The 26,126-nt window shown below is 46.2% G+C and overlaps 1 protein-coding gene across 4 annotated transcripts in view; it reads right to left on the reverse strand.

Moving 5' to 3' along the window:
• Nucleotides 1–26,126, reverse strand: part of PLXNA4 (plexin A4) — a 1,024,340-nt gene that overhangs the window by 501,477 nt on the left and 496,737 nt on the right. For all 4 annotated transcript variants that reach the window (XM_085653587.1, XM_085653590.1, XM_085653588.1 and 1 more), the window contains one exon: nucleotides 13,457–13,557. In XM_085653587.1, coding sequence (XP_085509713.1) covers nucleotides 13,457–13,557 — 101 coding nt within the window. The remainder of the gene's footprint in view (nucleotides 1–13,456; nucleotides 13,558–26,126) is intronic.

Below are 26,126 nucleotides of genomic sequence, written 5' to 3' on the forward strand. Positions count from 1 at the left end.
AGGAGGCATTCATGAAACAGTCCAGTGTTTTTCCAGCGTGCCAAGCAATGCAGATCTTCACCAGGAGTGTTAAGGGTTCAGCCCCACAAAGAAACTATAGAAAATGGTGGCAAAACATTGACTTTTTCAATGGGGCGGCTCACCCGTTTGAGCGGAGGAGCGTCGTCCCACTGAGAAAGAAAGCCCTCTACCAGAGCTGAAAAATAAAATGGTAATAAAGTTTATTTATTACCATTTTATTTTTCAGCAACTGACCTGTCTTTAACTGAATTGCAGGATGGGGCTGGGCCAGTGCTGCCATGCTGATTGGCTATCAAACGCAATATGCTAATTTTATGTAAATAAACTAAATTCTTTTTAAAAAAAATATCTTTTGGTGTAAAAGATCTCCATGTGTTTTTATAAAAAAAAATACAACTTTTTATTTTTAATCGAATACATTTGGGCTGCAAATCATTTCATCAAGTACTCACACATGTGACTTCAATGCATAAGACAGATTCTTCCTTGGATGCTAAACTTTGTTCACTACATACCATGTATGCCAATCATACGTAAGTGGTGGACACTGTTATGTCTGGGATGGCCACAGCTATATGAAGGATACCCACAATAGAACATGCATCGGAACCATAATGCTAGAGATGAGCGCCATATTGCAAATGTCCACAACAGTGTCAGACATGACCAGCATAATGTCAGAAACGGGCACCATCATACTAACAATGCCTCCAACATGTCAAAGAAGAACAACCACCATTATGCCTGGGCTAAAATTTTGCCATGGGAGGGGCTTCATGATGACCGGGATGTCTGCAATACCCTTCTATTCTTCACCATTCTTCCACAACCACCAACACATCCTATATGGGCTCCATAATGACAACAATGTTCATAGTATACTAAAAAATTCTGAGCTTTGTGTTTTAGCTACCATTGTGCCATTGACGGGTACCCTACTGGCAATATTGACCAACATATGCCAAGGATGAACAGCATTAGTGTATCAGTAGGCACCAGAATCCCATTAATATGGTAAGATCGCCCCTTTTACACCAAGCCTGGGTACCATCATGTAAAAAAATTGCCTGTTATGCCAAGAACAACCAACATTATGCCAGGGATGTGGACCATAGAGCCAAAGATGCACAAAATATGCCAATAATGGCCAACATTAGGTCAGAGGTTGACCCCATAATGCCAAATGGCAAGAAAACACAAAGGGCCACTAGGTGCCAGGGATGCCTAGATTCCAGGGGTAAGATTGGCACCAGGAAGGGACTCTGCAAAGTACAGGTATGTACATCAGGTAGATGCTCACACACTCTTCTAGCCACACATGTACACACACATACACGGCCCACTCCCCCTCACTTGCCTGTCTTGTTTGCTCCTGCTCTGCTTGGCTCTTGCTGCAGTCTTGTTGTGGCACTAGCTCCCTGCCCTGACATTTTTTGACTGCACTTCCACACTCACACCAGCGACTGATGGTGTAGGTCCTGCCAGTCCCCAAGCTGCAGCTGCAGGGTGACTGACTCAGTTGCTGTCCCCATAGTGAGTGAAAAAGCCCTCAGTTACTGGCAGCTGGTATATCTATATATGGGCTGCATGTGTCACTATGTACATATTCGCCTGGTCAATAACGGGCAGCTTTCTCATTGTCAGTGTGCATGCATGCACATGGACAACAGAACGCTCCCTGCCTCAGAGAGAGATGCCCCTCACTGACTAAGGATCATGCCCACTCTACATCAAAGGGAGATGCCCCTCGCTGACTATGGTTCATGCCCACTGTACATCAAAGGGAGATGTCCCTCGCTGACTCAGAACTGTGCTCTCACTATTGCCTCCCCTGCCTCTCTCAGACTCTCCCCTCGCCTCTTCCACCAACCTCACAAACCCTGCAGCATCTCCCTTACGGAAAGCGCCTGGGAGGACTGAGGCGAGCTTTGTGCCACCGGTGATCAGAGCCGGAATATGAACTGTACAGTGCGCATTTGGTCCCAATCTCTCGGCTATGTTGGCGTGTGTTTAGAAATGAAGGCTATATCTCTCGAGGCGCCGGATAAGCTGTGGCCGCACATCTCGGAATCCCTGCTGACCTTTGCACAAGGCAGACAGGTCCAGCATCAGCCTTCTCCTCGCTGGAGTTTAAGGCCTTAGTTTCCTTCTGCATCTAATCCACCAGGATATCTTTGTGCTTTCCACCAAAGTTGTGGGATGCTGAAATCAAAGAAGACACCTCTTTCAAGCAGACACAAAGTAAACCGAGAGAAAGCCTTGGAAGGGCCGCCTGCCAGATCCTATCTGCCCTCTGTAGACTTCTTGGGTTACCTGAGCTCTATTAGCTATTCACAAGACTCTCACAGCGAAAGGTAAGCCCAGGGTCAATCAATTAGGCGGCTCCTCACAGGGCAGATCAGGTTGCCGGCGAAGAGGACAGCGAGATGTTGTTTTGGTTTCTGGGCAGAGTGCCATCGGAGGAGCAAAGGCAGAATGAACCCAACAGAGAATCGAGAAAGGAAAAAAACGCAAGATGAAGGGAAAAGTGAGAGTGAAACAGATACGTTGAGGAAAAGATACAAACAGAAAAAGTGAAAGTACGGGAGGCTTGGTAGAAGGGGGGGGGCGAGGGGGGGCTGGACGTAGGGAATGAATGGCAGCGGATTGAGAGTGGGAAGTAGGGAACTGGAACATAGAAAAAGCCTGCTAGGTGATTTAGCCCATAATGAATGTGGAAGAAGCTGCTCCCCTACCAGGCACAGCTGGGGTGAGGCTGAGCCAGGGCCTCCATCCAAACAATTGTATTTGCACAGTGCTCCATGCTCTGGAATAGGAGTGGTAGAACAGGTAAAGAACGTTTGCAGCCCAAACTTAGCCAGTATTGGCAAAGTTAACAGGTTCGGCAATTTGATAGGGAAATATTTGATAGAAGTTGGATGACTTTTTGTCCAAGCTGTCCTACAAAGAAAATCTCAAACTAAAGCAACAGTTTGGGCTCCAATGTGTAAGATGGGAGTAGGACCACTTTTCTGAACAATCTGCAGTAGCGGAGTTAAGTTGCTCCCCCAAAGAAAAGGAGTCAAATAATAAAGTATGTATTGTAAGTTGAGAGTTTAAAAGGTGTACACAGTAAAATGTTGCATAGTAGATCCTTTAGACAAAGGTCCAGTATTTTTGTTACATATTTAGAAACGTCTAGATGCATGCACATCTTTACTTTGTAGAAAAAAAGAAATCTAAATTCCACAAATCACATTACAGCAAAGTAAAACCAATGAAGGTGCAAGCAAGGGCAATTAGTAAATGGAACTATTACTTTAAAGAAGGCTAAGGTATCCAAACAGGAAGCTCGTTTTAAACAAAATAGCTATAAAATCACCAATTAAAATGCCATTGTGTCCTGAAATTGAGCTTAATGAGTATAAAAAGCGCGTACTACACGGCAGCGCGCCCTTAGGACGCGGGCCCCTGGGATCCCGGCCACGCCCCCGTGGCTCCTGGCTAAAGCATTGGTTGCTGCGGACGGCAGGAAGTACTTCCAGGGTGAAGTGACGTCACTTCCGGCCAGGGCCGGTAATGAGGGGGTAGGAGAGGGCTGGGGGCCTATTTAGGGCACGTTGCCCAGGCCCTTGTCCTCTCTTCCTTGCAGCGCCGGCCCCGTGTGCAGGGGACTTCGTGAATCTCTCCTGGGATTCTGGGGAGGAGGAGGCTTGCAGCGGGAGAGTCTTAATTTCTCGATCTCAGCTTGCAGGCTGATAATCTTCAGGCCGTGGGCACTCCAATGCGGGAGGCTATTGGAGGGCTTTGCGCCGGCCGATGACCAGGACCCGTGCAGGCTTGAGGGTGGCTCGCCAATGTGTGGGTGAAGTGCGCCGCTGAGGCCCCATGCGGGGAATAACTAGCTCGGTTGTCGTCAAATTTATCCGAGGGCGCTAAGGTTGAGCGGGCTGAGGTGAGTGGGATGGTTGCGGCCACGTCTTGATTTCATGGCGCCAGGGGTTGAGGATCTGGGTTGCGGTTGTGCCTAATAGGTGTGGGGTGACCGGGTGGTGTCTCCCCCCACCTTCTGTTTCTTGTTTACGGGGGTGGGGTGATCGATGGTTTCGTGTCGGGAATCTTCGCTATCCATGGGACGAATCCCAGTTACGCGGCGGGCGATGGGAGCAAATTCCGGCTTGGCCCGCCTTGCACATTTTACCTAGTGCCCAAGTCGTTAATATGTTATGGGGTTTGGCGGCGGGGCAATGGGAGAGTCACTGTGGCCTAATGGTTAAGGTCTTAGCCGCTCACTCTCAGGGTTAAGTGTTCAATTCCTGGTGTTTCTTTTTATCTGTTTCTTCAATTAAAGCGGTAGGCAATACTAATTTATTCATGCTGGCCGTGGATTTACAGAACGTTCTGGGGCACGGGCGGATATTTTTGCGAGAGCGCTGGTGCGGTAGGCACGCCACCCTTGGCAGTTGCAAGGTGGGAGTTTCAGTTATTTAACCTAGTTTCGGGCACCTTACGATAGCGGGTACAGTTGTTTCGCCTAGTTTCTCCGGCCTTTCGGTTCATGGTTTGGAGGCAACAGGTTTTAAAACTATGGGCGAATGGGGAGCGAACGATATTGTACTCGATTTCCCGAAATAGGTGGTAGGAGCTTAGGCACTTCGCAGGCCTGGTCAGTAGATGCGCATTTACACATTTTGCGTTTTCCATTCACATCGGGGAGGAATGTGTGTCTTGCAGATGGACAGGTATAGTGCGGGGCAGGCGAGCTTCCATCTTCAGATGGGTGAATTTAAACGGGAACAAATGGCAGGCATGAGCCTATGGGGAATGTATTCAGAGCTCTCCTGGGTGAAACACGATTGTGCACAGTCGGTTGTTGGAAAGGGGTGACACGGTCAGTGGCTCTCGTATGGGCGCACTTCTGATCGTACCCGCCACACCTGTGAGTGCGTGGCGGATGCCGCGGGGATCAAATGAGGTTTCAGCATTGTTAGCTGGTATGGATAGGTCTTGGGCGGTTACAGCTGGTGCCGGGGCAGTATATCCACCATAGGATGCGCGGGGTCTGATGTTGGGCGGTGGCCAGGTCAGGTGTTGACTCACTTCTGAACTCGTGGAATTGCCAGAGCACGCATCTCTGCTCAGACATCGAAGTATTGTGCCCATTCCGTGGAGAGGAGTGAGGCCGTGCACGTCGCTGGGTGCTGCCGGTTCGGTAGCTTGGGATAGTATTGTTGGGGGGGCCAACGGGCTCAATGAGAGGAACGTGTGGCGGTCCCCACAGTAATCTGGCGGTGGGGCGCTTATGTCAGTAACGAGTAGTTATCAATTAGGGTTACCGGCGATGGCAATCGGATAACGTGAGGCATGCAGGACCTGTAATCTTGGCACGCAATTTGGGGGCTGTTCTGTCAGCCGCAAAGTTGACGTGCCAGATTCGAGCTTCGGCAGGAAAGCTCAACATTTGCGGTCCTGGAAATCACTTGGTTCCGAATTTTGTGTCCTTCTGTGGTGCGACTGGTGCGCAAGGAGGGTGCTCTCAATGCTAATTGTTTTTGGTTGTGGTGAATGGACAGGGTTTCCTGGGGTGGAAGTTGGAAGGGGTACACCGATGATGTAGTGCCCCAGCAGGCTGCTCAAGGCTTGGTGCTGTTAAGGCGGGGTAGCTTATCCGCATTGCGACAGTGTGTTAGATGGGCTTTTGTGGAGGACCCTGTGATTGGATTCGGTTGTCGACGGGGACACTCAATATTCTGGGATGCAGTAGCAGACCACTTAATCTCACCTTGTAAGAGTCCTTCCGTAGCGCAATTGGTTCTTCATGTAAGGTGCTCGTATACTCCCAGTGCCAATTGTTTTTATGGTTTGCTATTTGGACGGGGTTGCGAGTGCTGAAGTCTTCTGAGGACTTATAGTGCAATACGTTACACTGGGGCGCACTATGAGGGGGTGGGGTGGCCTTTCTGGGGCTTAGTCCCCTGTGAGGTTAACGGTATCAGCTCCATGATGGCGTTCATGGCACAAGTAGGAGGGAGGTACAGTAGGGACATATAGGGTTACAGCAGGAGAGGAGTGCGTGGGAGTAGTATGCGCTTTGCGAACCGTGAGGGGGAGAAGCGAGTAGACAGTGAGGACTAATGAGGGAAAGATGTAATGGTGCACAGTCCGGGGAGACATGAAGCTATGGTAATGTCTTTTATTTACTGTCCTAGGGTCCCTACAATGCAGATATTAACGTATGCCTGAAATCACGGTGAGAAATAACGCATGGGGTGAAGCAACCTCTTTCTTTGGTCCAAATTGGTACTAAATGGAACGAGGGCTAGCACAAGCGCATGCTGCTCTTGGGGTAAGATTTGTATCTGCTTGGAGCACGAGGGTATCTGTGTGGTCATTTCTGATAGGCACTATGTTATCAGTGGAGCATTGTGAGTAGCGGAAGTGGCGTCTTCCTGAAGGCGCTGGCCATTTTTCATCCCTGGGTCCCCTGCCCCCACCCCCCCAGGCTGCATTGTCCCATTGCTGCTCCGAACGCTTAGGTGCTAGGGGGGCAAGGTATTCTTTGTGCATATATATGCGGGCTGACATAGAACATGCTCAGTCCATTGCATTCAGGAGTCAGAGCCGCCCTTCTGCCAGGCATTCTGGGGTGGCAGCGTGCAGATAGTTAGCATACTTTATTAAAATGGGGCCTCCTTAGCAGCATGGTCAGGTTTCACGATTCCGGAATTCCCATTTTCTGAATGTCAGGCGGCCGTGCTACCTTTCTGTAGGTAAATAGTTTTAAGGAAGGGTCCTGCTTGGCCACCCATTGAAGAATTAAGTAGTTTTGATTAAACCCCCACCTTTCTGTGCCCTGTATTTCCCGGGCCTACTCCAGGATCAGATCTTCCATGGATGCATGGCTTTGTTGAACCCCTGTCTCTGGGCTAGGAATCCTCCTCCTAGTCTAACAGTCCAATTAATACACTTTGGGGTAGCCCAATCAAGGTAGGGTGTGGTCTCTTTTCAGCCAATGAAGGAAATTTGCTGCTGCTAGCCAGTACCAAGGCACAAGTTAAGGTACAATGGTAGAGGGCGTTTACCTGTTATTTTCAACGGGGGGCGCGGTCCACCCGACTAGGAGGTGGAACCCCACGGTAATATGCAGGACATACTTGTCCTGAGGTAAGTTTGACATTGAGGCTTTTTCTGCTAAACTGACACACTTTGCTGTTTTGTGCTAGGCAATGATGTCCGCTGAGAAAGGGGCGGACCGGATGCCAGCTGCGCTTATAACAAATGTTGGAAGCATGGGACTATCAGGCCCTGCCCTCCTTGCAGGCAGCAGATTAGATGGCTAGGTTCTCGACACCTATTGGAAAATTGGGCTACGGCCCTATCACAGTCTGTGGGGGCCCCGCGCTGCGAGCGCACTCATAAGGCATGAAAGTGTGCATATGGGTGACAGGGCCTTTTCGGGCCTACGGGGATGCAAGCCCCCCCCCCCTCTCTTTGTTCATGAAAGGCTCGCTCAGGGCTGCTTGCACTGGTGGAGATCACAGAGCAGATGGGTGCCCTATGCATCTTTTGGATGTGGTTCGGTTTCTTCGCCAAGTTGGAGGGATGCAGAATGAAGGCAATTCCTTTTGGGGATTGAGACCCTAGTGAGATACATGTTGGCTATCCCCCGCTTAGGGGGCAGTTCTCTGATGGAATAGCCATAATTTCGGCCAAGGGGTAATTGTGGTAATTTTAGGTGGGCTTTCAGAGGGACCAAATTGGTAAGGGCTTCGCTACGGGGCACAGTGGAGAGGTCTGCTTTTCCCCTTCATTGGGATATTGGCAGACATGTATACTCTCAGGGTGAGGTCAAACCTGACCCTGTTGGAAAGAGGGCGTTAAGGGATCTCTAAGCAGAAAAAGGGATAGAGTAGGCCTGGTGAGGCGCCTGAGGGTCCTACATGTCCACCCGTCCTCATGTTCAGACTCATGTATGGTGGCATATATCTTATTTGGGATTACCTGTCGCAGCTGGGGGGCGAGCTAGTCAGTCACGCAAAACAGGATGGTGCTGCAGCATGCGCAGCAGGCCAGTTATTTGCCAGACGCAATTAAGGTAGTATGTCTTCCGAAGTGGTGTGGGTGCTAGGTCACTTGATCGTGCGAGGGGCCACTTATCTACAACAGCTGCGGGAGTTGAAGCTGGGGGGCTTTGAGAGTGTCTCCCTTGTTTGTTTTGATTAATTTCTGCCCCCCCCCCCTTTTCAGAAAGATCGCACACATTCGCAGGCAGATGGAAGACGCCGTTGGAGACTGCCGTTCCCAGAGTTGGTTATCCTACATCGAGGGAGTAATGTTATGTGTAGGCTATGTTTAGGCTATGACGCAAGGCCGCGAGTGCGGCACTATGGTCGGCGTTCTCCCGGTTGCATAAGGCGTTTCCAGGATAGAGTGGTCTCGTGGGGGGCCAGAACTACGGTCAAGGGCCTTGCAGAAGGTTCCAGTAAAGTACCTTGAATGCAGGAATAGTCTGGCTGGGCCCGGGGCATAGTGATCATATGTGCCACTGCAATGGTGTGGGCATCTCTACCGGGGAATCAGATTATGGAGCTGTGGCATTCGAGTCTGACATGGCTATGGGCCTGGAAACCGATAGGACCTGGTTGTTCGGAAGGTAGCGTCTGGTGGGGAGGGCAAAGGGCGGTTGGCCCTGGTCGCCCTTGTGGCAGTAAGGAGGCCACATAAATTGCCTTATATTGTTAAGGAGTGTCCTCCTGCATACTCCCTAGGCCAGCACTGAGGGGGGGATACAGTAAGCACACCCCAGAGAGAATGGAGACACCGGCTGGGGGCAAGGGCGCCAGTTTACAAACCAGGGCATGGGGCATTCGCCCCTTTTTATTCCCTACGAGCCCCGATGGGCAGCCTGGTGGTGGAGGGGTGAGCCCCTCAGGTGGCAGACAAGGACCAGATGGCAGGGGCTCACCTCTCAAGGACGCAGGTGAGTTGCGCCTTGCGTGGTTCTCATTTGGTTGGGGGACGCGAGCCAGAAGGCCCCTTAGTGCTGGAGCGATAGAGAACATTCTTTGTCAATAAGTAAAGTTCTGTCATCTCTGCCAATAGATTATGAAGTTGGATCAACATAAATAAAATATCGTTCAGTGATCAAAGTTGATAGATATATGTCGTATGAAATTTGAATATTATTTATGATATATTGTCATGTTTGTATGTGTTTGTGTATAATAAACATGGCCTCTTATACCCACAGCGCTGGTCAAGTCTTGATTTGTGGGTTCTGATGGGGGCGGGGACAACCTGGGGGGTCCGTGTCCTATACCTGGCAAGTCAAACAGGGAGTCTCATTGATGAGCCTCATAACTTAATAGAACTCAAATGCAACAATGTAACCATCCATGAAATGCCGTGGATGTGATTGACAGCCCATTCAAGCAATGGCAAACCAAGAAACACACATTAAAACCAATGACTGACCCAACCTCCCCTCTTCTTCTTAGTAAACTTTGTTGAAGAACTGATAACATGAAAGCTTAATCTGTAGTCTTACTTAAAAGGGGCTCGTTTGGCCCCTTTTAATGAATACATCATAATATAAGCAGATGTTTACTATTTTTGGATGCTTTCACGCAGAATTTGCATTTGTTTTTGCACTAGTGCCCATTACTAGTTGATGCTTTTGTTTGAGACAGCTGCAAGTTGTGAAGCACCCTCGGAATTATATGCAAGTAGTGATATGTCAGTTGGGAGTGATATCTTCAAAGGGTGGTCTGGATGAGATAGACCTACCTGAGACAGACTTTTTCGATGGAAGAGATGTGGCAGTAAATGGGGATGTAAGAGAGATTTGTAGGTGGTGATGTACATTAGAAACCTGTAGATGCCACAGCCGGCACTATGAGCGGGATCGGCTGGGAGTCAGATGGAGCTGAAAGTTTATTGTGCTATGATAGAGAGAGACACACGCAGGAGTTGGGTTAATTACAAAGATTTGCAAGAGGTAGAGCTTTGGGTTGGAAAACAGATGACAGCAATGAGTGCCTTGGGAGAGCCCTACAGTGGTAACATAGAGACAAAAGCTTGATGTATCATGCTAGAGACACCTGAGGATGGTGATGTGAGGGGTCCCACAAGTGCTCCTCACTGTTTTACTATTGTAACTCTTCTCCTTATCCAACCCCCCCTCCCCCAGCAGACTGCACCATGCAGACACTCTTTATTGGCCTGGCACTCTAAAACTGCAGCACATCCTACACAGGGGCGTAACAAAGGCCCCCACTGTGTAGGGGGGCACCAGACTTACCCATACTGGAGGGGGACCCCTCAGCCCCTATAATGTGAGTGTGAGGAGCCCCTTGAGTATATCTTGCAGGGCGGCCCCCCGCACGTTTTGTTAGGCCACTGATGCTACGCCATCCAGGCAATGCAATATCAGGCCTGCCATCTTTGAAAAGAAAATCCCTTTGTGAGGGGTGATGGAAGGGCCTGGGGGATGCAGTACTGAGCCCTTTAGTTCAAGGGTTTCAAGATCTTGTTGTCCGTCACCATGCAATATTGGCTCTTCTCTGGGTGACCATGTGAAGGAAGCTAATATCGTTTGGTACGCGTACCAATGGGTGAGCTCCCAGGTCTGCAGCACTGTGCCCCTCGTACAGCTGCAGCCAAAACCAAAAGAAAGAGGGAGAAAGTGACGAAATCCTCACCATTACAAATATTTATACAGATTTTCAAAAATCAAGTAACCCTACCTCCCCTCTCAATTTTTACTTGTGTGCACTGAGGCTAACTCAAGGTTCAACTCGCCACTGCTACTTGCTTGTAGCTAACTACCCTTAAACTCGGTTCTGTCAAAGGTGACGCCTAGAAAACTGCGAGTTGGTACAAAGGGTGATTTAAGATGGCAGGAGTCCGCCAGCAGAGTGTAAACGGTGCCGCTTGTCCTGAAGAGACGACGAGACCGTATCCGCAAAGCCCATAGATAAACCAGCTATATTCGGAGTAAATCGATAAAAAAATATATCTGCCATGAAATACGAGTTCGCCTATGCAATGAACAATTCTTGATTGCCCGCAGCGCACTTATGATATGAAAATAATGTAACAAGTCGCAGGCTGGCCTGCTTTGATTGTTCGTGCAATGTTTTCCTCCCCAAGGGGCACTAAATGAAACCACAGCACAGGGCCTGCCAGGCCAGAGCGAGGCACGTGGCACGTGTGCAATCACCGTAGCAACGTCACCTTGACACTGAATACAAATGAGGAAAGTGGGCAGCCTGAGAGCGGCGGGTTTTTTATTTCACAAAAATGAAAAGCATCCCAACGTCAAGAAACAGGTTTCTGTTTTTGAAGACCGGAGGTGAACAAGTCCCAGGGTGTACTGCCCTGATCACACGTTCAAGTGCATGCACGCTGCTCGAGAGCGGGCGACACATGACAGACCCATTAGCAGCTGCTTCACGTGTCAGAGGACAAAAAGAAAACCGAGGAAGGGAGGGAGCGAAGAGGAAGAAATACAGGGAAACGGCGTAACAATAGCCCCCGCAGCGCCCGCGTTGGAGGGTGGAAGGGGAGGGGCGAGCTCAAGGGGCCCCCGTCAGCACTATGCACGGGAGGCGGGCCCCTGGCATGGGAGCTCCTGACTGGGTCTGGAGCGTGGAGGGGGCCACCATGTACTATGGGGGTGGGGGAGACATCGAGTTTCGGTATGCCACTGCTACAGGGGGCGAAGTGGAGGAAAGGAAAGAATTAATGGATGGGCGAAGGGGAGAGGAAACAGAGGAAGTGAGTGAGGGAGGAAATAACATATCAGAGGAGAAAAAAGTCATGGATTAAAGAAGCAGATCTGCCATCTCACACGGTGCCACTGTACTGAGTGGGTTTCAAGATCATTCTTGAAGGCAGGGCACAAGTCCTAAAAGAAGCGGGGGGCCTCATCAAGTTAGGCAGTGTGCAAGTGACATCATGATGCATGACATCACAGTGTGTGACACTGCACGTGTCATAACAACCCCTGACCTCACAGGAAGTGGCATCACAAGAAATGACATAAAATCGTAAGACCTCATACATATATCTAGCAGGTCTATCATAAGTACATTTGAGCACAATATATTATTTAACAAACAAGATTTTGTGTCTGAGTTGTGTTAAAAAAAGTGATGCAGCCCTGATGCAAAAATGGGCCTCAAATTATACATTTATTTTTTAAAACTATGCCACAGAGAAATTGGCAACAAGGAGAAACTTGGCAGTAAATCTGTTCAGCTTAATTGGTTTGCAAAGCCTGCATTATAAAATATCTTATGGGGTTTAGCAGTAGCGGCCGGTGGAGGGAGTTCCATGGGGCAGTGAAGCGGGGCGGGGGAGTGGCAGGGTGGGGGGTAGTAAACACCGGAATATGGATAAAAGCAGGTAAGTAAACAAATAAATAAAAATGAATTTTGTTGCGCGCACTGCAACAAAATTCATTTTATTTATTTAATTGTTTACTTACCTGCTTTTATCCATATTCCGGTGTTTACTACCCCCCGCCCCGCCTCACGGAACTCCCTTCACGTGCCGCTACTTGGGTTAAGGAACTTGCTGTATAGATCTTTGTGTGCCCAATAAATCTCAGGAAGTAGTAATAATGGTAAGATAAATCTGTGGGGTTAATGCACTTGTTGGAGAGATCTGTATTTTGTCTCGTCTCAGTTTTGAATCAAAGTAGAATAGAGGGTTAATATGTCTCCTGCAACGCATAGCATGTGACACACAGATGACAGATTTTTATTTTATGTAGATAGGTAGGTAGGTTACTGCTTTTAACAAAGAGATCCTTCTGTTACTTACAGTTCATAACTTGTAATCCTTCTACTATAGATCAGCTAGCTATGAAGGACATGTGACTCCTAGACCTTATAACCCTCACTGTGTTATGTAGCACATCCTGTACATTGACTTACAGACATGTGATTTATTGTCAATTTATAATGTGTACGTGTGATGTAAAGCGCTCCATCGCTCTGGATTAGGATGAGTAGCACTAGTAGGTCCTACATACAGGAGTTGAACAAAATCAAAAGCTTGCCTCCCTAAAGTATCTGTGAAGTAATAACAAGCTGTGACTCATAGAGGTCTATGCCACATAAATGTGTCTTAATGCAAAGCACAGACATTTTCCAGCAGTGAGCCAAGATGGAAGACATCATACCCATCTGCAAACCCCTCCCTTCGCCTAGTACCAGGGAAAGAAGACACACAGACGATGAAAGGAAGATGCAGACTTCCTGTGCAGGGCCCATCCTTGTAGGATGTACTTCCAAGACTACCCATCACATGACCATGCACTAGACCTTTCACAAAGAAGGTCAATAGCTGGCTAGGCATGTAACCAAGTATGCAAACATTACTACCATAGTATAGCTCAGCATAGTTCAACAAAGAAAGTGGCCGAGTAGGGAGAACTGCCCAGACTTACGTGTTGTGAAGCACACACCATCCACAATGGGGGTCTCCTGAGCCAAGGCAGGAGCTGCATGTTGCATACTGTCCACAGGACTCCACGGGTACTTTCGCCAACTATGAAAAAGAAAAGGAGACATCTTTCATTGTCTTCCGTGGTCAAATGACACATACTTGTGGCATCAAAGTATTCACAGATTCCTTGCACAAACGAAGGGATGAAGCTTTTAGCTTCATTGCCATTGCCAACTTCCACAAGCCACTTGAGTCCCCACGTACATTGCTTATGATTTCAACTAAAACATCCCTCATGACATAAATGACATCATTGATGACATCACAAATGACATTTCAACCCCCCCCATAGGTGCCAAACCCCCAACCGTGCACTGGCTTGGGCCATCTGCAGCAGGGGGTTGGCACTGCAGACGGCTAACTCCTACTCCACATGGCTTACTGCCTGAACAACGGCTGTTTGCTGCAGGGCTTAGGCCAGACCCTTGTACCCCTGACTCCTGCAATTGCGACTGCAACATTTTGTTCAGAGTTGCGGCTAGCCAATTAGAATACTTGTTACCGTGGTACCAGCACTGGTACCGCAGTACCAAAATGGCTGATGGGAGGAAAAACTCTCTTGGCCAATCACAATGCCCTATTTTAAAAACATTTTTTTTTTTAGCTGCACTGAACTTCTGCTGGAATCCTGCAGGACCAACAGTCCAGATACTCCTAATGTTTCCTGAGCTTTAATCCCTTCATGCCCACCCTATGCCCCTCTTTAAATGCTAACATATCTAAATCAGCTTAAAGGATTTACACCTGTTCACAAAACGCATTCTTGATGAGTAAAGTATTAACTTTTCGCAAAACTTAGTGTCAATCCATTCAACCATTTTTCTGTACTGGAGAGCAACGTTTCCAAAGGGAATTAACACTGTAAAGATTTCTTTTGGGACCCCCCCCCCCACCCTTCTTTCTTTGCAGCCGCTTGACCGATCAGTGCAAAACTTTCCATGAAAGAGTAGAGGTGGCTGAACTGTTTTTAGGACAATTTCATGCCGATTCATCAAACGGTGTCAAAGCTATTAGTGAAACAAACAAACTCTCCTGCTATGGACACTATGACCTAACTAGAACTACAATGTGGTGACTGCCATTAATATATATATATATATATATATATATATATATATATATATATATATATATATATATATATATATATATATATATATATATATATATATATATAATATCCAGGCTCTCGGAGAGCGAGTTCTTCTTTGAAGAAGATATTGCGTGGATTATATATTGCCGGGAGACCTGTTTGGCGTGACTCACCACCTGTTAATGGGCCACGAACTTCGGTAACCTGGGTCGTTAGTAAAGAAATATATATATATATATATATATATATATATATATATATATATATATGTATCTCGAGCATGCACACACTCACAAATAATTATTAGCATCTAAGCTGTGATATAGAACACTGTGATGTATAATCTACTTTGATGTAATTACACGGAATGTAATGACTGACATTCAGCCAACATTATTATTGTGAATAATATATTGATTGTGCAGGCAATTCATTTTTTTGTGTTGTAGTTCAATAATCCACAGAAGATCATTGCAGATGGCACTCAGTCCAGTAAACTTTCTTCCTGGCTGTTGAGCCATAGGAGATCTCAAAAGGGGCGCTGCCCTTTGCCAATTGGAGCTCAAGGCATACCGGCTGAAATCTCTGCCCTGGGCAGATGGGTCCATGTTATGTGCCCTTCCTCGAAAGGGCTTCTATCTGCCGTCCTCTCAGAGAATCGATAGAGTCCCCGGGACACACTAAATAACCTGGAAACATGGGGGGGGGGGGGTGCCAGTACCACTCCTTCCACCTCCAACACTTAGAGCATCAAAATCTAACTCTGAGCAATGAATGTCTTCAGATTTCTAGCTCAGTAATACCTGCTAGCAGACGCAGGGTTGTGATGGAGTGAGGCCTGGTTTGCATGGGGACGTCTTAGTACAAATAAGGCCCTGCCCACCCACCAGTGATGATGGGCACTCTGGCTGTTGAAGATTTCCTGATGGACCCCCAAACGGCACTGCCCCTGCAATGTAGAATGATGGGAGACTGCATCCCGTACAAAACAACAACAAAGCCGACAATACAAAGTCAGACACTGCCAAGCACTTTGTGGTTTCTTTCATAACTGAGCATTAGTAATCCCATACTAGAAGGAAGCACTATAGGAGAGTGTTACTGTGTGAGTTTAGTTACCCTAACTACAATCTAGATATACTCATCCGATGCTATGTTGAAGTGTTACCCCAGGTTTGATAAGGAGAAAGCAACACCTGGCTAACACTGACATTATATGGAATATTTCCACAGTGGGGAAGTAATAATATTCCCTTTCCTTATTCATCAAAATGTATGATTGCTATTAAATACTTTGAGCAGTCCCAAGATACCAATGCCCAAGTCACTTGCCGCTGATTTGTTATGACGATACAAGATAAATTCAATAAGAGACTGTGCAAACACAGACCGCGGCATCTAGGTCCTCCCCTGTTCTCCTCCCTCCGCTGTCCCCACTCTACAGTTCCCCCTCCTTGCTGCTATTCATTGATTGGATTTCCAGGGCCCATCAGCCCATGGAAGCAACAAGGGGTCCTGCGCGTAGCAGGGGAACTATCCTCCATGCTCACGTCTTGCTTCATCTCAGCAAAATGTAATCTATGGTGAACATTCCACCCCCTACTCCAATCGATGAAAACAACAACTTCTATCTTTCCTGCTTTGTCAGCATTGGCTCCCCCCGGAGAGCGTTCTCTTCCATGATTGCTTTCTATTACGCTTCCCTACAGCCACCGAGAAGACTCTAACTTGCCGCTCAGATGTCCTCGCTCCCTGTCCCCCTCCCCCTTATCCTTCTGCGAACCGGATGCAGTCCTCATTATCTCAAAAAAGAGCTACAATTGGCTGAAGCATGTCCACTAAGCAACCCAAGTGATTTTACTTTGATGGACCATGAAGCCACGAGTCTGAGCCACATGGGAACAGACATCTTCCCAATAATTTAGATGACCTACCAGCCTTTGACCTCAGACATGCCATAAGGGAATCCTTCTCTGTCATTAGAAATAGAAGTGCACTTCCAGTGTAACCTTCCATTCTATTTCAGTGAAGGACAACAATCAGAGACAGATGAATAGGGACACCCCAAATCTGTGCCACAGATTCATTTATTAACATGCAGATTTCCTAATTTCATGCAGATTTTGGCCACATTTACATTTTCCAACACATTCTGGATACTTTGGAAATGTTCTTATTTATTGCAATATCAGCTCAGCTAAGTTACAGGCCGGGTTGGACAGTGGACACAACCTTTGTGTGCTTTTGCTAAGCTGCCTCAAGGGGTGGGCGTAACTCCTGTAATTCCGTGTAGTGTAATCATGCAGAATTACCTAAGGATTCCTCAAGATTACTCTTGAATTATGCAAGAAGAGCAATTATATGTGTAAAACTTTTTCTTAGCACAAAAAGGCCCCCTTGCGTTCAAAATGGATGCAAGGATTCATTTTGTGCTAAGAAATTGTTCTAAATACAACCGAACATTAATAGCAAGCAGAAGCTCACGCTTAATAAATATGCCTTCGGGGTAGGATTTACCCCCAACGTACTACTGGCATTTAGCTCTATTTTCTCAGAGCAAAATGCACCCTCACTTCCAAAATGGACACAAGGGTGCATTGTGTGCACTAAGAAACAGTGCTAAATGCAATAGAACACAAACAGCTGAATGTGCTCTCGTGGTAGGATGTAATTACACAAACAGGAGTATTTGCGTAATTATCAGAAATTCCACGTTAAATAGTAATGGCATCATGGCACAGGGAACCTGAGGAAAGGTGTGTGCTAATGAAGCATGAGGTGTGCAGAGGGCAGGCAGACCAGAATTAATGTGCCTTCAATGCATTCAAGGCAACTTAAAATAAACAGTGGGTGTTGTTTGATATAGTTTGTTTTGTTATTTTTGTCATTAAATTGAGAAACATGAATTTCTATTTTCACACTCGTTTCTACAGACTCCTGGGTTCCCACTGCAGATTCAACCGTTTTCCTGCAAAAGAACCATCTAGTCCTGTGACATCTGTGCCAGTGGGGATGAGAAAAGATAACCAGGAAAACAATTAGCATCTAATTCGAAGATACATTGGATCCGTATAAAGAATCATTAGCAGTTTAGAGAACTCCGGTCCTTCAATAATTTGAAACATGCCTAAAACATTCATAACTGTCCTCTGACAGGGAAGAGAGTCTCTAGGAGGCCACTTATGTGAATCTGTCTAGACAGCTGCCCTGCATAGGGCCACAATGCAAGTGTGCACTGCCCAACACACTCTACAGTTCAGCTGGGCTTCCATTAGAACAAACCAGTAGCCTAGTCAGTGCCAGCAACGTTGCTATCCTATGCCAATTATGGCCACTGTCGTGACGCTTCATGGCGCCATTTATTACTTCTTCCTTTCTGATGCTTCTGCACCGCTCTCTTTGTCGGAGAATTTATGAACAAATAGAGGTTGTTCCCCTGTGCCAGCCTTCAGTGCGACGAATAATGGAGCAATTTGTCGCTAGTTTTATGCTGGTTTCAAACGTGTTATATGTTGTGCGTGTTCATTGCACAGTACAATACTTACTTATTTGACTTTTGGTTTAAGATTTCGGATTGTACACACTTTTGTGATGTGGGCTTCTCTGCTTCAGGGTGTGTAGAAAACCACAACATCTTCTTTCTTACAGAGAGCAAAGACAGACAATAGACGTTCTCCCTGAAACTCACATAGTGCAAGAGTAGTCTGCACTCCTCACTCACTACATTCATATTTTACTATACTAATTCACAACTAATCCTTTATGGGTTTCCTGAGTAGCGTGCCACTCACCCAAATAAAATAAAAGCACTTTAACACCCCATCAGGCGTAACAGGCGCTATTTAAATACAAACCTTTTTTACCTCTTCAATTCTTCCGCTATCCTTCTGAAACCTATCCACCACACAAATCACTTTCATATTTCACTATACTAATTCAACACTAATCCTTTATGGGTTCTGGAGTAGTGTGCTACTCACCGAAAAAGTGCTTCAACGTCTCGTATGGGGTAGTAAGTGCTATATAAATGCAATTACAATACAATACAATACTGTTCGCGGAAGGGTGGCCAACTGGATGCACGCCACCAGGAATACCCTGCTCCAATCCGTGGAATTCGGTTAACAGTATACAGTGCCTTAGTTAAAGAGTGGCAGAGAGCCTTCCTATATACATCTGTTACAAGAAAACATAGGATTCAAAGTAATTCTGTCATTATAGGCTAAGAGACAGTTCTTAATCAGAAAGGGATTGAAATAAGAGGGAAACGAGGGGCATAGAACGGACATTTAAATGTACAGCCAGCTGAGGAGTCCCCTGGTACCCAGGAAGGCATACCACCATTTTTTTTTCAGGTTTTGTGAATTCCCCCGGTTTCTCATAAGAGCCTTTTCTCAAGGAGAAATGTGGATCTTCCAGAAATCCAAGTAAGCGGGCCTTTTGATCTCGTCATCTTCCCAGAATGCTTCTCCTCGACTTCAAGACTAATTTGCGGCCACTCAAGTATTGATCTGCCTATTTGTTTGTAACCAGTTCACACCGAGGTCGGACTGGAGAAAATGGCCTCTTCTCTTGTTTACGCCGAATGGCGGAACCAGCGGCGTGAGTTACAGATTGTGGTGGCTTATAGCAATTGAGGACTGACAGCAAGGGCTCAGTAGCTACTCAAATCTCTCTTTAAACAGGAAGAGAAATAGTATATCGGAAAAGCGCCCTAAAAAGTATTGATATTATTGGCATCTTAGATGGCGGAGTGGAGCCCCAGACTGCGGGCAAGCTGAAGGTGGAGATAATGGTATCTGGGGAATTAAAGGCAAGTCTGACGGGATTGATTTTAGCTAAGCACTGAAATCCTGCATGTTCACCACAAAATTAAAATTTGAAATCTATCTGGGATTATCTAGGACTTGTAGTTATTTAAAGACCTCTGAGTCACTTAAAGAGCAGACTTCCAGGGAAAACCCGGAATCGGATAATGGCTAAAGGAGTCCATTTGAGAATGATGTAAAATAAATTAGACATTTGCTAAGTAATTTCCACTAATCGAAAGTGTGTGCTCTCACTCATTCTATTGGAGGTTCAGAGGTCACAGATCTGTGGTCTAGTGCTGAAGGAAGACCCTAGAGAATGAGTTGGTCTCCCATAATAATGCTGTCTGAATGCGTAGATTGCATAAACAGCCCAAAGGGAAATCTTATTCCAGAGTCTGCCTTTGCAATGAGATTAGAAAGGACAAAGGTAGCAGCCTGCAGGAAACTCTGCAGACACCCAGCTCGGCTGCTGCATCTGTGGGTCTGGTGTGACCGAGACAGTCACTGTATTTGCTTAAATCATTTAAATAAAGTCTAAATACTATAAACCATAACTGGACATTCATAATTCTGAAAAAAAAATGTTTACTGTGCAGAATGGAACAAAAAAACCCTACGTTTTAATGCAGCATTGTGCTTCTGGGACAAGTCGATCAGAGTGAAAAACATTGCAAATGTTAAAACAATAACAAAGAAAAAAGGGCACGTATGCCTCATGGCAAAGCATACTGAACACATGTTGCACGGCAACACAGAAAGGGAAAGGACAACAGACGAAAATGGAGAAAGTCCCCCGCCCACGAAAGTAAAGAGACGCTTCCTCCCTAGCACCCCAAAAAACTTTCAAATATTTTGTACTATTTTTATATTTGCAGAGTGCTAACATTTATACGAAGTAATGAGGCTAGGGCTATGGTTTAGATGTTTTGATATTTACAATTTTCTTTCCCTCCCATGGCATGAAGCTGCCATGTTAGGCATTTGAGGAGAAGAGTGAGGTGCTACCGGTTTTGAACAATATGGTGCTTAGAGGCATTAGCTATTGTTGAATGAAGCACTGCACAAAAGGCATACTCAGTGGCACCAGAAACCAGAAGCAGAATCTAACTGGCTGTTTAAGGAGCATTTTAAGATAAATGTCATAGAAAATCAGCCAATGTCAGTATTCAGTGCCCTGTAGCCAACTCCAAAGAGCACATCACAAGCAGTTATGTTCTGATTACTAAAACGTCAAGGATACTAAGGGCCTGATTACGAGTTTTGGTGCTCTGGAATTTGTTGTCATGCCACCAACACACACCTGCACCGCCAAAACTCACTGCTGCCGCCTACCAGATGACAAGTATTTTGGTGGTCTGCTGGGCAGCATGGCGGTCCAACTGTGGTGCATTCTAAAGGCTCATAGTGAGCCTTAAACTTCACCTTCGTGGGACCGTCAGTACACGTTCCTGCATGGAAAGGAATGCACCATGTCATGCATTCCTTCCCCTGTAGGAACTGGGGTGAACTGCAGGGGGCGTAACATGTGCCCCCTTGCATGCACCCCCGTGCACAGGGGCAAGAGGGGGGCCCTCTTTCCACTTCGCCAGTAGTTTCATGGAAGAAGATCCTCCATGAGACGTCTCAGGGCACCACCAAGCATATTGCAACTCTCAGTCCTCTGATCCCTGGCGGTTGCGGCGGTACAATGGCGGTCCAACCACCCTAGTTGTAATAGCCCATTGACCACCAGACTCATAATCAGGTTCCAAGTAATTTCACTTACACTGCTAATATGTCCAAATACTTTGGACTTTGCGACTAAAAAGGATATTGTTTCCCTTTTCTTTGACCCTCCCCCCCATAAAATTGACAAAAATGCAGGAAGTCAGGAGGGATGTTCAGTGTATTTGTTACAAGAAACAAAAAAAGTGAGCGAATGACGGACCTGTGCAGGTAGCAGTAGAATGAAAATACAAGTGACTTTCAAACATGCTACTGAGCTCTGAACAAGACCAGCACATCATGGAGCAGATTTGTTCAAATGGGCCTGGTGATCTTATCCAGGTTATTGTACTAAAAAAAAAAAGAGAGTGTGATCTTTGGCAAAATAGTGAACGCGAAAGCCAGAAATGTCATCTTCCACTGGTTATTAAATGAGATGTAAAAACGGGTGTCTCTGTTCACCATGAAAAGAGCTACCTATGTTCTGATTGTTTTGTTTTGCCCCAAAAATCTACTTACTCACATGTGCATGGCTGCATTGTTCTGCAAGTTATATGTTTCTCGATATAGTGCTTTATAATCGCCAGTACTTGTGGGGCGAGAGAGCTACTGCGTCATCAATATCCCTCCTGGGAATGGGGTGGCTAGCTGAAGGTCATAAGGTGACCTCTAGGTACCACAGGCCCGAAAGGAGTGGCTTAGTCCAGCCAACAAACAGGGTATGCTTGGAGGGATCAAAATTACTGATTTACTGATTTTCAATTTGGGTGTGTGCGTTCACACACTTCTGAGGAGATTTGCTTTGTATAGAGGTATGGTCATTTCAGGAAATTGGGTAATTGTCTGGTACAGTTACGTTGTTTAGTGCACCATAGGTAAGGAGGACTCCCTTCCATAGCCTCAGATAATCCCTGTCACTGACCCACTTCAGGAAGGATCTCAAGACCTGGCTCTTCGACGAAACCCTAGGGCTTAGACGGATCAGCAGCCCCCCTCCCAGCGCCTTGAGATCCTAAAGGGTGAGTAGCCACGGGTTGCAAACCCTGCCTGATTGACTTTGCTTTACTATGTAATGAAAATAATGTGGACGATGTATGTGCCCCTGTGAAGGGACAGAGGGAGGAAAAAGTCATAACTGCAAAACACCTCCTGGCAACATCCATGGTGGGTTCAGAAATCGGCGTCAAAGTTGAAGGTAACTACTGTGCACTGCGATGACCTAAAAGAGCTGAACAGGACTTCGAACCCTAATCTTCCTAATCTTTTTCTAGCCTACTAATGGAAAAAGAATTGCAGAAGAGAAATCAGAGGACAAAAATAAGAGGAAACCACAAGGACGAAAAAGAACTCTAGAAGTGTTATTTAATCGGGTAATAATAACACATATTGTCAGTGCTTTCAGACTTCATTAGACTGGTACTCTGTTAGAATTCAATTATTAATTTACCCTGATTTTGATCTAGTGGGTGTGGCTCGAAATGAGCTCTCACCTATTTGTAAGTTAACCAGTCAAGCCGTCATCAATTTTCCTCAATCAAATTTCAAGTACGGATACAAACAGCCAAGGTTTGATGTCACATGTGCTAAGGTCAGCACAGATCTCTTTTTTTTAGCAGTACACAACCGCCTGGTCGAGGGCCCATACCGTTGCCCTGCCTTGCAGGAATGATTACGCAAGGATGTATGATTGCGCGGACGGCTGCAGTGAGTACGATGGATGAATGCTACAGCAATGAAGTACATTCTGTACTCTGACGTAGATGAGCTCAGGTCCCAAAGCAACGATAGCTATATAGCCGGATCTTTACGCAACAGGGACAGGGGGCGTAGCTACCATTGGTACAGCAGGTGCATTGGGGCCCAGAGCCCCGAGAGATCCATTGGGCCCTAATAATTGCTGTATTTTAATACTGCAACAGTGAAATATCCCATTTTCTAGCTTGCACCAGGGCCCATGACATACTACGCTACTCAGAGATATGTATGAATTCACATAAAATAGACCTCATCACACAGAACTATACACAGTAACTTAAGATGCCAGTTGTCCACTCCAGGGACAAGAAGCCAGTCCAGTCTTTTCCACGGCTAGTGGGCCTCTTTGAAAGGAATGTCCCCGCCTTCACCCCAAGACCGAGCCCAGATTGTGCTGCAGTGATTTGTCACCCCATTACACACTTGCTGCAGTACTTTCACTCTGCCGGGGGGCACTGGCAAGCATGTCAGAACGGCTGCCCGTGTTCACTGCATTTATGACACCCATGAGACAGACACACTGCTGAGGCGTCTCCGTCAGCAGTTTCAAGGCGGGCACCTCGCCTCGCGACGTGTCTCAGCCTCGGGCCTCTTGTGGAAGGAAGGCTGTTACAAGCGCGAGGCACTGGTCGCGGGTCAGACTTGTCAGCAGGGAGCACGTGCTCTCGGCAGACTCCGTGGTCCGGACGGCCAAGAAATGTACAGCAAAAATGAGGATAGGTCTCTGGAAAGTTGCCGAATTGGCAGCCCCTGCCGTCTAACACTGTGGTTAAACTCAGAGATCGGTTCCCGAGATATAAACTGCCCTTGGCCTGGACACCGACCCATTCAGTAACCATTTACACTGTTCACGTCCTGCTCAGCGAGGAATTACAGCATACAACAAGCTTTGGCAAAGTCAATAGGTCTCACCTTTGGGGCCTATTGACTTTGTCAGTTGTATTTAGCCCTGCTTTACAGCATCTCTGAAACTGTGCAGTAAGGGCAAAAAAACTACATGATTACAAAAATAAATGCGCTATGATCCAGCATTTGCACCATTTAGTTGGTGCACACACTGCATATATGGGTGCCTACAAAACAACAGAATCAATTTTTTTATTTACTAATTTAGATTGATAAATGTAAAAAAGTATCGCAAAAGCATATTTTTTTAAGTGCAGGTAGGTGGCAAGAAAGAGGGCCACAGTGGGGGGAAGCCACAACGGGCAAGGGTCGGGGGAAGCCAAACAGAGGGCCTGAGTGGGGGGAAGCAACAAGGAGGGCAAGGGTGGGGGGAAGCTACACAGAGGGTGCAGGTGTGGGGAAGCAACACTGGGGGGGGGGGCAGATGTAACATGGCTGGTTTGGAAGGGAAGCAACCGGGAAGAGAGGAGGACGCAGGTGAGAGAAGCAAACCAAGGGTGTGGTTGAAGAGGAGAAGAAATGGGCAAGAAAGTAGGACATGGGTGGGGAGGCTACACAGAGGGGGGAAGAGAAGCATCAGACAAGAGAGAAGAGAGGCATTGGTGGGGAAGAAACATGGAGTGCAGGGGTGGGGAGAATAAGCAACAGGCCAGAGAGTAATGTTTAGCGGGTGGGGGGAATCACGCTGATCAGAAAGCAATGGGGGAAATACATAAGGGTGAGTGCAACATGAAGGGAGTGGGGAGAAGCCACAGGGGCAACAGACAGCACTATGGAGTGCAGGGGGAGAGAAATAGATGAGGGAGACAGCTGGAAAACATATGCACTGTCATTGAGTGCTTAATCCAAAAGATGAAAGTAGTACTTGCAAAGCAAGTGGTGGACCAATAGAAACCAGCCAATCAAAAGAGATGGTAACGAGGTTATGCAGCATGTGATGGGAAAACTCAAAATTGACAAACTGGGACACAAACGAGATTGACATGAAAGCCAATCAATGGTACGCAATAGGAAGGCTCCAAGTCCCTGTATGATCTTCGTAAGTCCACACTTTGTCTCACAACAGATAGCACATGCCATGTATTAGGCTCCATCTAAAAAGAGCCTTGCATCATCTTGAACAAATTACGCAGAAATAGATTTCATAAATATATTTTTATGTATCTGGCAAGCTATGTCTTTGCTAAACAGTTTCTCCTTCCTCATAACAGCTCTACACACGTGGAATATTCAATATCCTATAAAGGGCATATTTCTTCCGTAGCTATTACAAGAAATTCAAACAAAGGAAATGTTATCTTTCTTGCCTCCTCACAGTGCTTAATTTGAGAAATTAGTTGTCGGTATAACACACCAGCACTAATTTCTGGGGACTGGCACTTACTTTCCCTCATCAGAATTTGAACCAGAGCAAGAGAGAGTTAATCGATAAAATGAGGAGAGGAGGAGGAAGAGAAAGACAGAAAAGCAGTGATAAATTAACTGTACGGGCAGGAAAAGGAACCTGCAAGAATATAATAAAGGCACAGTGAGTGTAGGAGAGTGGAAGAAAGAGGCATGCAGTAGATTAAAGACTACAGAGCCTCGGTATTTGGCAATCCTGATATTTATCACCTTTGACTGTGGGCTACTAAGAACAAAACAGAGGGCAACAGCACTTACAGTTTTACGAATTAAGCACTTTCTCCACAATATAATTAAGCACTTCCTCATCCAGTATAAGCCAACACCAGTGAATACCAACCATCATCAGTATATATCAGCCAAAACCTTTCTTCACCAATGAATATTAAATACCACAAACAAACATCAGCATTATGCAGCACTCATCAACATCAAGTTACATTCACAAACTGCGAACAATAGCAATTGGCAACAGCCAACATTACACTATAACCTAAACTATCTCACACCGGGCAGTTCCAGATGATACTAGCCAATACTAGTGTATTGCAGCCAGGGACCATCAACTAACCCCAGGTAAAACCTACCAGCATAACGTAATGCAACGTCAACATCAGTTGACACCAAGAAATACATGGTCAACACCAGCAAATACTAGTCAATACCACTAAAGACTAACCAATGAACACCATCAATCACTCAGTGAATGTTTAAAAATAGATCAGGGATAATATTCAACATAAAGCAACAACAACCATCATAAACCAACAGTAACTTAAATCAGTATATACCATTTGATATAACCAATATATATGGACCCAAACTGAAATCAAAATCACAACACTAAGAAACACCAAAAAAATCCATGAAAACAAGCTAACACTTCCTGACTGCCACCAAATCAACTAACAATCAACCATAATAGCGACCAACCACTA

The sequence above is a fragment of the Triturus cristatus genome, chromosome 4_1 (genome assembly GCF_964204655.1).
Source record: "Triturus cristatus chromosome 4_1, aTriCri1.1, whole genome shotgun sequence".
In the NCBI taxonomy this organism is placed as follows: domain Eukaryota; kingdom Metazoa; phylum Chordata; class Amphibia; order Caudata; family Salamandridae; genus Triturus; species Triturus cristatus.